Source organism: Pseudomyrmex gracilis, unplaced genomic scaffold (assembly GCF_002006095.1).
Source record: "Pseudomyrmex gracilis isolate BER0280 unplaced genomic scaffold, ASM200609v1 scaffold_27, whole genome shotgun sequence".
Lineage (NCBI taxonomy): Eukaryota > Metazoa > Arthropoda > Insecta > Hymenoptera > Formicidae > Pseudomyrmex > Pseudomyrmex gracilis.
The window spans coordinates 790,379-806,964 of NW_018020611.1; the positions used below are offsets into that span (position 1 = coordinate 790,379).

At 36.2% G+C, this 16,586-nt stretch overlaps 1 protein-coding gene across 1 annotated transcript; it reads right to left on the reverse strand.

The window, feature by feature from the left end:
* Positions 1-316: 316 nt before the first annotated feature.
* LOC109852288 (octopamine receptor Oamb) lies at positions 317-14,312 on the reverse strand. The gene is made up of 10 exons (XM_020423309.1): positions 14,302-14,312; positions 5,974-6,502; positions 5,004-5,141; positions 4,313-4,411; positions 4,027-4,154; positions 3,137-3,274; positions 2,045-2,321; positions 1,700-1,861; positions 1,141-1,454; positions 317-1,037 (listed from the first exon to the last, which is right to left on the reverse strand). The coding sequence occupies exons 2-10, from the start codon at positions 6,232-6,234 to the stop codon at positions 920-922; spliced, it is 1,635 nt and encodes a 544-aa protein (XP_020278898.1). The 5' UTR covers positions 6,235-6,502; positions 14,302-14,312; the 3' UTR covers positions 317-919.
* Positions 14,313-16,586: the final 2,274 nt, after the last annotated feature.

The window sequence follows — 16,586 nt, forward strand, 5'->3', positions numbered from 1 at the left end:
ATTCAAATACTCAAGTTTTGGTGCATCCCGTTGTTGCAAATGTTGTGCTGTGTTGTATGTGCGAGAACATTCTTCAACTTGATCTAATCATTCTACTGAATCAATTCGGAAATTCGGCCATACATGTTAAAAGTAAGTCCGATCCCACTTTTTTTTGTTTGCTTTGACTAGTAAAACATGATAAAAATATGAGTGCATTTTTTGCGATGCAAATATTATATACACACAGAAGGTTAAAAACATCATTTTTAGATATTCACATATTTATTTTTAATCGTCTTTTCACTTAATTTTTGTACAGTTATATATTATAATTTGTTTTTTTTTATAAATATTTACACATACGTATATATATATATATAAACCACACATCAAATTCGGTCGATCGCTTCGCACAACTCCCACTAAAACTTCAGTTACTTTGTAAAATATAGAAGGTGGAAAGTCCTGAGATATAGCGAGACACTGAATATATAATTTGCACGCGAACGTTAGAACTAAGCGTTGTCCAACAATAACCGCGCGTTTATTAGCATAGTTTATTTGTACGACGTACACATGTATTACACACATACACATGTGAACAACAATATATTATATATACAATATTTATTATACAACCGCATGCGAGAAATCATATTGTTTCTTAGAATACTTCAGTTAAAAAAAGGCCGCATTAGGCCCCCCATCGAGAGAGTTTAATGTACAATGCAAAACGCTGATGCAACATAATTAGTCCGGCCGGCAAAACAAATTTATTAAATGTGCTGTCCAATGTGTACACACAGACTATATATATATAGTATACACCTCGAAAGTAACCGTTTTTATTACAAGGACGAGATCTTCATCCTGGAGAATTGAAAATTGGAAACAACGATTTTTTGCGCGTCAGATTAAAAGCGATGACATGTGGAAATTATCTGGACTCGCTCTGGGAATGGGTCGGCTCCGACGTTGGATCGGGATCGGAATCGTCAATGGATATTCTCTGCTGTGGCGTCGAACGGATCGAATAACTCGGACTTCGTTCGTTTCTGTGGAACACACACACGTGCGAAATGATTTCCATAGAGTTTTTTGCATGGATTATTCTATGATAGTGAGTCTAAAAATAATGATTACGTAACACACACTGACCTCATTGTCAACTGACTGCCATCGCTGTCACGGCGCGCGTTATTGGCGCGTTGTATGCAGGAGTTGTTGCAGCAGATGATTCTTTTGAAAGCGAAACGAAAATCCTTGCTGAAGAGCGCGTAGATGCAGGGGTTTATCGCGGAATTACAGTATCCCAGCCAGAACAGCACGCTAAAAACACCCGGATGAATGCGATTTGGATAGAACGCGCGCACCAGGTACATGGTGAAAAACGGCAGCCAGCACATAATGAAACCACCTACGATGATGCCCAGAGTCTTCGCCGCTTTAGTTTCCATGCGAAATCTCTTCACCTGCGCGCACGAAACTTTCTGTCACGTATTGTCGTCATCACGACAAAGAACATATACGTTATTTATATAAGCTTGAATTATATTAAAATAATAATTCGCAATAACCATAAATTCGTTTAAAAGAAATTACATTTTAACTGTACAATAAAATTGCAAAATATTACTCTTGAATAATTCCACAATACTGGAAAAAAGTTACTAAAACGTTAAACGGTGTGTAGAAACGAAATCAATACGAGACGTACTTGAGCCTTTATGTTTCTCTTGCCTAATTTTATCTTGCGAGGTTTTTCCTCGTTGCTCGGTGTTATTTCGCGTAACGACAGTTCATCAGTAGTTACGTGACTGTCGCAACTGCTCCGTCTACTTGGTCTCTTGCTACTTCCAATCCTATTAATATTATCAACCTAGAAAGAGATTTATATTAACAAATCAGTTTCTACTAATGCTCAAAGAACGAAAAAGAAATAGTTCGTATTAATTAAATTTGTTAATTATCAAAATAATTATAATTGTGTGAGTATGTATGTGTGTGTATATGTTTAAACGGAGATAATTGTCAAAGTTTCTACTGTAATAGGAAGTTCTACCTTAAGGTATGCGTTTCGCGAGGGTGAACAAAGTTGCGTCTGCGACTGTCCGTTGCTGTAATGAACTGAGATTTGCGAACATCTCGACGGCGTTCTCTCGAGGGTGTTGCATTTAGTGTCGAGCGTCTCGGTGCTCGGATATGACACCGAGATTTTGATTTTTTCTCGCTTGACGGAGTTACGACCGCTTGAGTCCGGACTTCTTGAGTTGCCGTTACCGTTGTGAATGCTATTGCGACCACGGTGTATCCGTAAGGTCAGTCTATGTTCGTCGAACCTGCATAAAGAATTAAGCAGTCGCGTCTGTATAGAAGAATGAGAATTACGGTCGACATAACAAAGCTTGCACAAAAAAACAGACTTTTCTTGTGCACAGACTATTGTTCCATTGTGTGTACAAGATTGCGGTGTGTTTATATTGTCACATTGTTTTTTTAACAACAATAACATTCGTGTAGATAATGACGCTTTTTAGAAAAGAAATTAAATCAAAGTGATCTACGAGCGTTCTACTTGATATTCTCTTTGCTTAGCACGAAACTGTCGAGAACGTAGCAGGTGGTAAGTTCGCGTAGATAATACGATGTAGATATGCTGACACAATCTGTGAGGGGGAATTGTTGATGGAAGACACGATATCGCGTTACTGAAAAGTTACTGAAAAGTTTGCGCACGAACGCGTAGGCGTTTACTGGCTTTTCCGAAAGTTTATGTGATCTTACATCTGGTAACCGTAAGGATTCTTTTCTATTAAATTCGTGCATTACTCTCTATTTACATATATATACATATATATATCAATATATTTAAAAATACAAAAACCTTTATTTGCAGCAGAAAATTGCATCAAGCACGTATCAAACACCCACGAAATAAATAATAAAAAATAAACAACAAAAATAAATAGCAAAAAATCAGTTACAAGAGTGTAGAAACAAATGGGAAAACACAAAAAAAACAGACAAATATAATCAATTCTTATTGATTAATACAATGTGTGTGTGTGTATGTATGTATGAGGGAGAGAGAGAAAGAGAAAGGTCAAAAAAGGAATTGGAATAATTGTAGCGTGGTTGCATTCGTGGAAATTACCTGTTGCCGAGCATTTTCGAGGACTTTGTTGTCCGGAAACCTTGATTAATGGCCTTTGTCGTGGAAACCGCAGCATTGTAAATCCGCCAATAAAAAAACAACATGACTAGCATCGGTATGTAAAAGGAACCTAGAGCGCTGCAAAACAAAAATTGTGCCGTTTTGTTTATATCGATATAACAATGTAAATGTACACAATTTTCCGTATCTCTGACGTGTACCGACATCTATATACGATTATATCTCTACAAATTTTAGTCATCGCAAAATCGGACGCCACAGAATTCGCACCACAGTCGATCGTATCGAAGGCATCTTTGTACAGGCGGTAACGCTCATGCAGTTCAATGCGGACCAGAATACTACGAATATATTAATTCGGCCACATGGCTTTAATAACGGACGAGGTAATTTGATTGAGCGCGAGTCGGTGTTGAGCACTTGAAACGCATTTAGACTCACTCTCAGAGTGCATTAACAATTTATTAACTTATTGACCGGCAACGAACTGTGCATACGTGACTGTCTTGATTGATACACGCGAGTAATATGCACGACAACGACGTAGAAGTAGAAACAATCATTACCGGTGCGGTCCGATCTAATATAAAAAAAAACACTAATTTATACTAGACCTAATTACCGGAGTTGTCTCAGCAATAAATATGGATCTCTGAGTAAGACAACTATTATTTACTTTTTTATAACAATTATATATATACATATAATTTCTTTATTGAGTGACGCGATAAGTATATAGTACCAAACAATTAAACGGCACAGTGTGTAAAAAATAAATTGCACAATTGCAAATTCTGTCTCCACGCACGTGTATAATGTGAAAGAAGTAAATTTCTGTAATCTCTCTTTTATTGATAAAAGCTTTTTACCTGTATACAACGTAACCGGTGTCGTTAGTCAACTCGCAAATCCATGGACACGGTTTCACCGGCACGAGTATAGTGGTGGTGTTGGACGGTCCATATAAGGGAAACGACACGTTATACGCGGAATACGACTGCGGAAACAGGAAAAATGATTCACGATTTGAGCGTGCGAAAATGATAGAATCTAAATCGGAATGGTGGTTCATCGAAATGAACGAAAGCAATTAATTACATCAAAATAATATGACACGCTTAAGTATGAAAGCGGATTATAGCGTGTGGGACGTACCCGTTCGTCCTTCCATCCCACTAAGGGTGGAAAACAGATGACGAAGCTCAAAACCCAGACAATAGCTATCAGCAATCTGGCCCGTTTTGTTGACATAAGCTAAATTTAGGGACAAAAAATAATTATTGCGGAAATCATGTAGTGACACTGATGCAAATGAAGAGATTGTGCACCTATACCACGAATTATATTCGGATCGGAAGTATATATCTTTTTTCAATAGCATTTTCAAAAGATTTTCCAATATTCATCATCATGCACTTTTTCTTTTCTCGATTGATTGATTTACCAATATATGAAATTCACATTGACAGAGAAACTTGTATAACGGAACTCTCAGAAACATAAAACTACTTTTCTCATTTTGCGTTACCTACCTATAACTCTTTTAATAAAGATACAATCAGCGTGTGTGCCAGGAGTTTGAAAACATCGTGTATGAAAACTTTCAGTTGGCGAATCGCGAAAGTTCAAAATCGACGAGCGATCCTATAAAGTCTTAATTGGTATCTCTGCAAGTTTCATCTTCAACTTTATTCTCTGTATTTATCTTTCTGTCGCCAACGCGCTCGTGTTATGGAAATATTTTTAACACGATATCATTCGCTAGGTATGCAAATAAGTTGAGAGATATACCGGATCGATTGACACTCGACTAATCGATTGATCACAAGTGCTGAGTAATACTTGCCTGAGGATAGCTGACTGGCCTAGTCACAGCCAAGTACCTATCCAAGCTGATAGCGCATAAATTCAATATCGACGCCGTGCACATCCAAACGTCGACTGCCAGCCACACAGAGCACCAAAGATCTCCGTATATCCAAACCTTTTAGAGAAATGGTATTTAAAAAGAAAGAAATGTACTTAATACAAAACGTCAACGGTAGATTTACACAGCCGTTCGCTCAGTCTCGAAAGTACAAACATATTATATTCAGCGTAATCTTATTTCTCACAATATTCCTAGATATTTGAGACAAAAGTGATTTTTATTCTATTTGCATTAATTGCAACTCGATATCTCGTTCAGTTTCCTTCATATAAGATTATTTTATAATGTGAAAGATATTAGAAATTCAAGAGAAACCTTGAACATGATGCGACATAAATGCGTTAGATCCTACAAAACACATCGTCGCCAATAAATAATAAATAAACGCGACGTGTCGACTTGTTATTTATTATTCATAAGATAATGGACGGATAAGATGAGAATCCGGCATGTGTCAATTACTGGATCAATTCCCATTCAGGTCGATGATGATTTACAATACAGTCATGTACAATAGAATCTCGCGTACTACGCGCACACGTACCGTGTTTCACGCACAATGCGTTTGTACAATACGACGCACGATATAACGTAAGGTTTTCGGCAACAATCTGTTTGAAATTAACTTTGTCTCGTTCTGTTATCGACAATCAGCTCTGAGTAATTAATATTATCACTATTTTTCGGTAGTCTATTATTATACATGTTGATAATTGCAGCTAACGATTTGAAAAACGAGTTAAACGATTCTGAAATATCTGGTGAAATTGTAATATTGAAATAGTAAACTTTTCAATGATTTCAGTTTCTCTTAGCTTGATTGTTTACACATCATTAACTGAATGATATATATACATATATATATATATATTAAGAACAAGCTTACCTTGAAAACTTCCCAGGCCGCGCTGAACGGTAAAACGGCAACGCCAACCATCAGATCGGCCACGGCTAGACTCACGATGAACATATTCGTTACGTTTCTTAATTTGCTGTTACTGTAGACGGCAAGTATTACCAAGACGTTGCCTATCACCACTGAGACATTGACGAGCGCTAGGACGATTAAGGTGATAACGTTCCACAGGCTTGACCATTCGACACCGTCGTACAAAGCAGCGCATGCGGTGGCGTTCAGCTCTCGCATTTTAATGCTTTTTTCCGGGAGCTCTTTCGAATTTTCTTTAGCATCTTCTTCTTCTTCGGGTGATGCAAAACGCTAGGTAAATGTGTCTCGCCTGAGTTCCTGAATAACACCGATATCACTGTCAGGACACCCGTAAAAGCGCTGATTTAAAAGCAACGAGTTTCTAAGTAAGTAGTTCTGAAGTAGGTGTACGTATTCTCGTAAAAGTTTCGTTCACGCCAGTTTTGCATAGTTCCATTTTGCCGAGATATCTTCGGTATTTATTACGCTGCTTATATACACACACATATATATATATACATATATATATCTTTTTTATACTTATTCACTGGAGAAAATCAAGCGTGTTTCCTTGAAGAAAACTTGGTGAAAAACTGTCGCATTAAAAAAAATATCGCGTTAAATAACGATAGCGTTTTTTTTTTATCTTAAGCGTCCAATTTTCGGCAGTTCAACCGCGTATTTCCATCTAAACTGCTGGATGAGAAACTCTAACATTAACTTGATTTTTCTTTCAAATTCTTTTTCGTCTTTTCACTCGCAATTAGACTCCGTTTGGGTTCGCTTCTCTTCCTTAATTGCCGTTTTCCCGGCTTTTTCTTTAATTTTCCTGTCTCTCAATTCAGAGATGCATTAAAATGCTCGCTTGCGAGCACACAATAACTCTTCTCTTTCTTTTTTTTTGTTTTTTTTATTATTATTACTCTTTTTCTGTTATTTTTGCTATCTTGTTACAAAATTTCACGAGACTCTTTTCCGATCTTCAACTGAAACTTCGCTTTTATAACGACGACGACGACGACGTGACAATCTTTGTCTGCCGATGCGGAATAATTTTAACCCATTAGTCTGCTTGAACTGGAGTGGATTCACTTGAAATTTCCAATACTGGCGATTCTCCTCTTTTGGACTTCGCCGAGCCTTTAGATAGTGAGCTTTCGCGGTTTCCTTCCTCGACGAGGTCGAAATTATTGTAGATCTTGACTAGAATCGTGCCTTCTTTCTCAATTTATCCGGAACACGATGATTTTCAGAAATATCGACTGCTCCGACGAAAACGACGGGAGAGAAAGAAAGATAGAAAGAGAAAGAGAGAGATAGAAAAAGACGAGAAGCACAGCGCGACGTAATAAAGGACACGTTGAACGTGAGTTCGTCCGCACAATTCTCCGATGTAACGCGAATCATGTTTTACTCTAGCTGCTTTCGACATGCACCTGATTGTTATCCGGTGATACAGTTCCGAGCTCCGCTCGTGCATTTTACCAGTTTCATGAAAGGAATTCTCATCATTTATATGCAACTCCAGCACTCTCTACAAAAGCGTAATAAAAAGACGAATATTCATGCAACGCGCTGCCTCATAGAAGACAAGATTTTGCTCCACTTAATTATTCCTTAGTCTTGGTTTCGGAATAAATGTAATAATACTTAGTACACTTTTTGGTTTGAGAATATATGTAATAATACTTTGATTATTATAACACATTTACTGCGACTGTATAGTAGCGTAACAATTTTTATTCCACAACAACAATATATATATATATATGTATGCGTGTATAACAATTAGTATATATTAATAATCGTCGATTCAGTTAAACCAGCTTATAACGACAATGTTGCTCCAGGGTCGCTCTAATTATCTCGGCAAGTTAATGAAGAAAGAGAAATCGAACTTGATCAGTCTTAACGATTTCCACGCGTCAAGCTCGGGATGTGGGAATAAAAATCTCAAAGCTGATGAAGTTAAAGTTTATATCGATCGCGTGATATCTTCCGATCGTCGTTGCGATCGCGATCAGTCTCATATGCTCTCGCGTGATGGGTTTTTTCCTCCTTTCTGTAGCACGAGTTCCGACCTGAATATTCATAGATAAATTGATTTATCTCCCAACACGTATATTGTACATATTGAGAAGCAGAATAACGCTTCCTGCAGTGATGTTTTGATTGCGTTATTTCATTCAATATTGGCTTTCGCTTAACGATCGACCGCTTTAGTCGCGATGATCCTGTTAGAGTAAAGCAACGTAACGCATCTTTCATTGGTACGCATTTGTCTATGATTAATTCCGATTTATTGCGCTCTCACGTCGTTTATTCCGTCGCCAATTCCGCGAGCGCCTGCAAAAGAAAGAAAGAAAAACGAGGAAAATCTCGATGTAATCGTGAAACAAAAACTGAGTATCGACTGGCAAGGACTACTCTACGATCAATGAAATGGCTTAAAAAGATGCTGGAATTGTCCGCAATATCAATAAACGCATGATTATACTTTTTGAGATGTTTGTTTTTTTTGTATTTATTGTTCGGATCTAAAAAAAATGTCTTCTTGCGGAATAAAAGATAAAATGATGAGAGAAATCTGGCCGATTAGTAAATCTATCGAAAATGTTATGATTTCTCTGAACTTATAATTACTCTGTCAATTTAATGTCAAGTTTCAAAAATTAATGACTGACCGAATCGCAGTCAGATAAATAAATATTAAAAAATACAATGAGACTATCGGAATTAAATTTGGAAGCTTGTAGTAGAAATAAGACGCGAAATGTTGTCTGGAATAACTTCTTTTTACATACATACGTTTGTTCTTGTTTTTCTACGACGACATTCGAATGGTTAATGTCACTTCAGTGTCGATAACAGTAACACTTCTATTTTATCGAATTTCGTGAAGTTCGGCTGTCACTCCAGCATCCTCTTAATCCAAAGTGAAGCGAAGAAGTGAAACGATAATGAGATTGCACTCTTGCGCAAAAATATTTAGCCGTTGCTACTAAGAGGGATTACAAATGGTTTCTGTCTTTCTCTCTCTTTCTCTCTATTTCTCTTTTAATCTTATATTCTCACTACTAACAGCTTGCAAAAGATCTCGCAATACATCTGTAATTGATACTTATCGCTCACTATTGATCAACGAAATTGACGTTCTCGTGACGCTTGTTTCTGTCACATATAAGTGTATATGTACTTTTAACGCAACGATAAAATGTGTTAAAAACGTGAGATAAAACGAATGCGTTAGCATTTTTTTTGTTAAAAAACTTTTTTTGTTATATTTTGGTAAAAAAAAAGCAATTTATAACGCAAGAAAAAGTACAATAAAAATTGAAAGAAACATAGAAAATATAAAGAAATTTCGAATATAAAGAAGATTCGAAAGTTCGTGCAATGTGTTTTTGTGTAGAAAAGTGCGCATATTCTGAAAAAAATTATTTATTTGTTTGTTATCGTAGCAACAAATATTTTTTGTCAATTTGTACAACGATATAGAACTCTTCCCGGAATTCTGAATCGTGATATCGGGAATTCACTCGTGACCTTTTCGCATTTCCGCGACACTCCTGGCAATAGATTTTCCACGCGATTCTCCGTAATTTTCTCGGGGTCTTCTTCAAATCCTTCGTTAACCATATTATAACGTAAGTAGGATTTGCTTCTTTATCTTGGGACAATTATCCGTTTATCACGTAAAGTGCTCGCTGGCTTTAACGGTTTTCTATATCCGTTTTCTAAAGTTCCCCGTTTGAATGAACGTTTGATTGAAATGTTCACCGAGATAATAGACGTTCTCAATTCCTAATTATAAGATCCCCAGAATGATTATTAAGAATCATAACTTATTGGAGCAGAGCGTAGGAGATGCTATTCACCCGGTGAAGAGTGGGAGTTTCTGGACTCCCGCGATTTCTGCAAGTTTGCATTTCTTCCTAATTCTAATGCGGCATAGCGTAACGTGAGAGAATTTTCAGAAATCTTCTTACACAAATCTCGCTTATCCTATCTATTCTTTATAATGTTTTCTCCGAAGGTATGTTTTCTTTCGATAAATTTTTATTATTTTATTCAATATTTTATGTTATGTTATATTACACTTTTTTCTATGCCAAGTGTAATGCAGATTTTAAAATAATTATGAATATTTTTAGAACGAGGAAAAGAGCTCTTTAAATTTAATTAACAAGAGTAATGTCATGCAATATTCCATTTTGTAACAAAAGAACGAACAAAATTAAACGTTGCGCATTTTCATTTTCAAGAAAGTTCTAACTACTTTTTACGCTTTTCAGTATTTTAATCAGAAGATAAAGGTAGAAAGAGTGAGAGAGAGAGAGAGAAAGGGAGCAAAAGAGACAAGTAAAAGATTAAATTACAATATGGAAAGTGATTAAAACAAAAAACACGAAGCCACTACAAGGCTTTCAGGAAGATTAAGGAAATACGAAAGTTTGTTCGATTCTCCGCATAACTTGTTTGTATCAATGGCAGCATCATTAAGAAAGAGAAATTAAGTATTGCCTGAGAAAATTATTAACACCCACGTTACTTACATTTTATGTATTACATTACTAAAACTATTTTTTTATAATCGTCTTTAAACTACAGATATGTATTTAAATATTTTCAATTTGTCATTGTAGATTGGTGTTGTTCAAATTTATTAAGATAACGAGGATTTAGAAGCATGAAAGAAATGCACTTACTGTCTTTACTGTGTTAATATATATTTATGCATATATGTATAAATTTATTCTGCAGTTTCACGAGCGACTATTGTCAAAAAATGTTATTCTCTAGTCTGTACGCGATACACACACACACACTTTCTCACGTGACGTGAGAAACGACTCGCCGCAATTCTGACGCCTATCTATAATATTATCTCAATTCTATCTTTACATGTCACTTTTATTCTACATTATTATAAAATAACTAGAATTTTCTCGTAACTCGTGTTGCTGTGTGATCGAAGAACGGTAGCATTTCATATCACTCGCTGTTATCATGAACCAGTTATCATACGTAAATGCGGAAAAAATTCATTCAAGCGGAAAGAACCATATAGTAGTATATGCTTTCTTTTCAAAAGTACGAAGTTACAAGCATAAAAATAGCACTAAACTTTTGTATTAGAAATTTTGAATATACTCTTTGTAGAAAAAAACAATTTTAGAGTAAGGTTTATTGTATTTTATTATAGTATCTCAATACGTGTGTGTGTGTGTGTGTGTGTGTGTGTTTGTTTACGTGTGCTTGTGTTGCGTTGTGTGTGTGTTTCGTAGATAATCCCTTATATATTAAATAACTTCCTTATTGAGCTCTCCCTTTCTGACAGAGTGATAGCACGAACATACAGAATGACAGACAATTCCCGGTAACGAGAAACGGGAATTGCCGACAGTGTATAGAAGCTTGCTGAACCTGCAAAATCATAGTCCGGATTGTATATACGTATACACAATCCAGATCTATAATAACCGTGATCCGCTCACAAACTACCACAAACGTCCTAGTGATTTTTCACGAGCTAGTTAAGAAGGAAGAAAGTTTTACGATCCAGTGCCGATCGACTAAAGTGAAGAAGGTGAGTTGCCTCGTTGCTGTGTACAGTCCGCAAGGCTCGAGGGCAGCTTCTAATCTACCTTCGACAAACTAAGTTACTGCTTTTCTTCTGGTAAAGAGAGAGAGAGAGACAGAAAGATTCGAGTGTTCGTGCAAAACCCAGTTGTCTCAGACGTGGGCAGATTGTACTCGTCTCCGATAAAACCACCGTCGCGGCTGACGTTACTGACAGAAAAATTGCAGAGTACGTAATAATGATGGATTAACTGATAAATTTAACGTCAAATAATTTTCTCTATTTAGAAGGTAAATAATAAGAAAATAAACGCAATGTAATGTATACAAATTTTATCAAACGTACATGTTTTCATCTTCTATATGTTTATTTTATTTCAAATAAAATAAAATAAAAAAAACAAGCTTGAATCGCTTTATAAACTGACGTGAAATTTCACGTTCTTCGTATCACGCAAGCAGATTGCGAGTTAGAAATATTCTGGTTATTTTATGATAATTAAGAGAGAAAAATACGTAAAATATCAACAAGTTCGCTGTATCCACGTATGATGTAGGTCTCATATTTCTCTGAAATGTAAACGTATCATTTTTCCCCACCGCGATATGTAACGTATGTAGTAACGAAAACGGTTCGAAAGAGACACTGATTGAGCTGGGTGACACATTCGATTCTATTAACTCGCAGTATTCAATAACCTGCCTCAGTAATTAATTTCCTTTCGTTTTCTCGCACTGCTTTATATTTCAATTATCATTTATCACGACTTCCGCAATTTTGTACACGTCGTTAGCCTTTAGCAAACCAATGGATTTTTATGACGTACATTAAAATAAAATTCTTTAATACGACACATCACATAAAAGAACCCGTCGGGATACTAACTGAATTTATCGCTTTTCACACCGTGTTGTCACCGATAATAAACGAAAATATTTCTATGGAATTATACATTTCCATATTTCTTCCTATTTTTTTTTTTTTTTTTTACCACAACTCAATATTTTTTACGTCCCACATTTGTCCCAAGTTGATCCTACTACATCATTTCCATTTGTTAATAATGTTGGTGAAAATATTCGTTTGTTCAGCAAATATCAATCGTGCGCACGATAGTTTTCTGAAATTAATTGTGCCAATGCGCGATAGATATAGGTAACGTGCGGAAACAATTGTTTTCGTTTTTCAATAACGCGGATGAAAATTCAGTATATTTTTTGTATTTTTCCTTTCTATTACAAAAATATAAAGTCTCTCTACACCACGTTGATCAGCACACGATCTGCGATATAAAATTTATTTAGATATTTAAAATTCATCTATATCAAAAATAAATTGGTTCTTAAAAATATATGCGTACCTTTTTAACATTACAGTTCCTTTTGTGTTAGATCTAATTGAATTCCGCGAGCTATTTTAGCACTATTCTCTTCTTTTCTCATCCTTGCCATGCCTATTTCCGCCTGTTTTGCTTTCGCAATCCTACTCTGCATGCCCCTGTTCTTCCGCATGTCTCGCATGCTTTTTCAATCTGTCTATCGAATGAAGGAAATTGTGCACTTCGCAAAAACATGTAGTCGCGTTATAAACGCAAGAAATTTTATAATTTAATAATTACTTTCAATTTTTTTTTTTAAATTCTGGACACCGCGATACGTGTACATGTTAGATTTTAGAAATAATATGTGCGTTACATTTTTCTCTTGCGGGAAAAATAATTAGTAAAATGTTAAAAGTTGAAAACAACGTACGGCACATTTTTTATAATTTTATAACAAGAAATGACGAAACTTGTGTCTAACTTTTAGCAGTAGTTATTTCCACGACGACAAATACCCTCGAAATGTTTCATCTGACGACGAGAGTTATCTTCGTCTTCAAGTAGCCTGCAGTCGCCGCAATAAGACTGCGTTTGAGTTTTCGAGGAGGTAAGTTCTCAGGAAGCGTAGGAAAATAATCCTTTTACGTACAGGACTTTGTCTCTCGCAAACTGAAGAAACGATATAAATTCAAATCCTCTTTGATTCTCACAGTATTGTGAGAAAAAATTTAAACGCTTTGATGTGGCATTTAATTTTTCTGAGAACGTGATATTTAAAATATACTATATTCCATAATAAAATACTGCGCAAAAAACGTACAAATATGAATAACTAAAAACAACATTTGAGTAATTTTTAGTAGGAATGCTACTCTTTCGCTCTCACGCTCTAAAAACCGACATTTCGCGAAATAAGTGAAGCATTTCGATAATTAATAAAACTTCGCAAAAACACGCTTTTTGCATCATGTATATTTATGCGGATATAATGAGAATTAAAATGAAAAGTTCCCTCTTGTTTTCATGCAAATGCAATTGCGAAACTTTAAACCGTATGCCTATAACCAACCGCACACCTATGTAATTCTAAACCGGAATTCTATATCCTAGGAATAATTTGCAAGGGAATAGAAACCGAGCGACATGCGAGCATGTTCTGCGCGTACTTACAACTATCGAACTATCATCGTATCTCTCGTGGTATTCTCCTATTTCATCCTGCTGTGAGCTTCGAGACTATTTGCAGCCAGTGTTCATCACAGCATGATCTTGATAACATCCTCGCGTACCGGTTCAAAAATCTATTACATCGAAACCATTCGCGCGAATCTTTGAGTTTTATTTCCGACGGGCGCCGCGATAAATTTTCGCGATTGCTTACTTCAACATTTTCGCTCTTTTCATTCGGGCATCCCGGCTTCCTGAATCGTGTCATTTGCTAAGATTTTCCATCATCCGGAAAAACCGACGAAAGTGGTTTTTCGTCGGTGCTATCCGTGTGCTCCGAGATTTTCTCTTCCTGAAAATTCGAAGCACGCCGACAAATACAAAATCACGCTCGTTCGTGACGGGACGACGTGTTGACGTCCGCAACAAGAAAGACAAAAAGAAGGGTAGCCGGACGAGGTCTCGAGGGACGCGGATCGAGAGGAGCGAGGAAGAACTGTCCCGGACACATCGCGGGTGACGAGCGCACTGAGGATCCAGGCATCTTGTGCGACTGCAATCGCATGCGCGGCGCAGCCACGGGGGAGACAATCTCCAGCTCCCGATTGTCCGGTTCTATCCCGCCGACGCGCGTTCTTCACTTTTGCACATCAGTCAATCTCACCGAGATGAGAAGCAACATGAGAAGCGCGTAAACATACGCTCATTGTACTTTTGACAGAAGTGGGCACACAAATTTAAGATAATCGAGATTGGTTTAATTCTCGTAAATTTCTGTTTGACTGAAAGTGAAATGAGTGAGTATTTATGTTTTATGTCAAAAGTTATGTATTTATAAAAAAACATGTACACATGTTAAGTTTTGCTGTAGAATTAGATCTAATTCTATCTCTAAAATAGTCGACAGTTAACACGGATTAAAAAAAAACATAATATCTTTCAGAAAGTGTCTTATTAAAAGTAAAAATTTGATTCTTGTAAATCTTTAAATTAAATATTTATGAATATTTTGGTATTTATTTTCAGGTCGTATTGTTCACTCTCAGTGCCACAATCAAAACACACGCACAAGTATCAATATTAACGCTATCAAAAATGCACTATTGTACTGCAGAATATACGCACAATATGCGTCGCGCAATGAGTATGCTCTCAGGGACGGCGGAAGCAAGGCGGAAGCAAGGAATGCATTAAATAAGGCATGAAGGCGCCTGTTTGTTAGAAGCGCCAATTTAGGTCAAATGTATGATTTTTTTTAATTTTTTGTCGACAATTTGAGAAATCAAATCTAATGTTTTACAAATACAAGGTTACAAAAATTTGCAGTCGGCTTTTATATCTAAAGAATGTTCTATTTTTAGTTATCGTTTAAATATGTGTATTATATAAAGTAAAAATAACACGGAAATAATTTATGTAATAATGAAATATTTATATAATTATATTGTCAATGATATATCCATAATGATATTTTCAAGGAAAAATAAAATTGAAAACGATATTTGCTGTAAATTAAATATAGATAAAACAGTAAGTAATTTTGTCATCTATTAAGATCCAAAAAATATTATTTTAACTTTTAAAGATACATCTTATGGAAATGGTATATTATTATTAACCAACTATTTCTTTTTTAAATATATATTTTTTGAAATATGTGTTAATGTGTGAAATAAAAGAAAATCTTGTTAATAAATCAATTTACAGCAAATCAGTATCATTTGACAGCATTTTTTGCAATATAAATTACTATATTTTATGCGTGCGCGCATGCATAAAAGGGCGCCAATTTAGATTTTGCACAGGGGCGCCGAACAATCCATCACCGTTCCTATAGTATGTTCGTGCACGCACAAACACTACAGAGATACGCACAAAAGAATATCGAGTGGTGTGTTATGTCCGCACTTGCGAAGCAACGAGTGCAGTTTGAGCATTGGCAAATATTGACATTTGCGCGATGTTACGCAGCGAGTGCATACAAGTGGCAATTGGGGTGAATTAAATCGCGCGATCTTGCGCGGGAGGCAATCTCTCTTTTGCCCGCGTGCGATCGCTCAAAACGCATTCCAATTCGCCACTGTTATATAAACGATGGACACACGCACGACGATCTTCAGCTCGCGCTGTGCTGAGATTGAAAAGCGTCGATTCAATAGAGCTGAATGATTTTGGAGAAAAAAAAGATACACACACACACGCACACGCACACGGAAATATGTGCACGCGCAAGACGGCGATTTATACGCGCGGTTGCACAGCACGAGAATCGATATGTACGTGGAGATGGGGACAAACAAAATTTATTTTAAATACACACAAATTGAACGCGAGAAACACCTAAATGCGTCGAACGTGTGTGTGAGTGCGAGAGAACGATGTACGCAAAAGTTTACAATTTATACTTCTTGTAATTATGTAAATAGCGTTGAATGATGCAATTTTAATTGGATCAACGAGTCATTTTTCATACGTCACAAAATATTAAATTTTATTTAT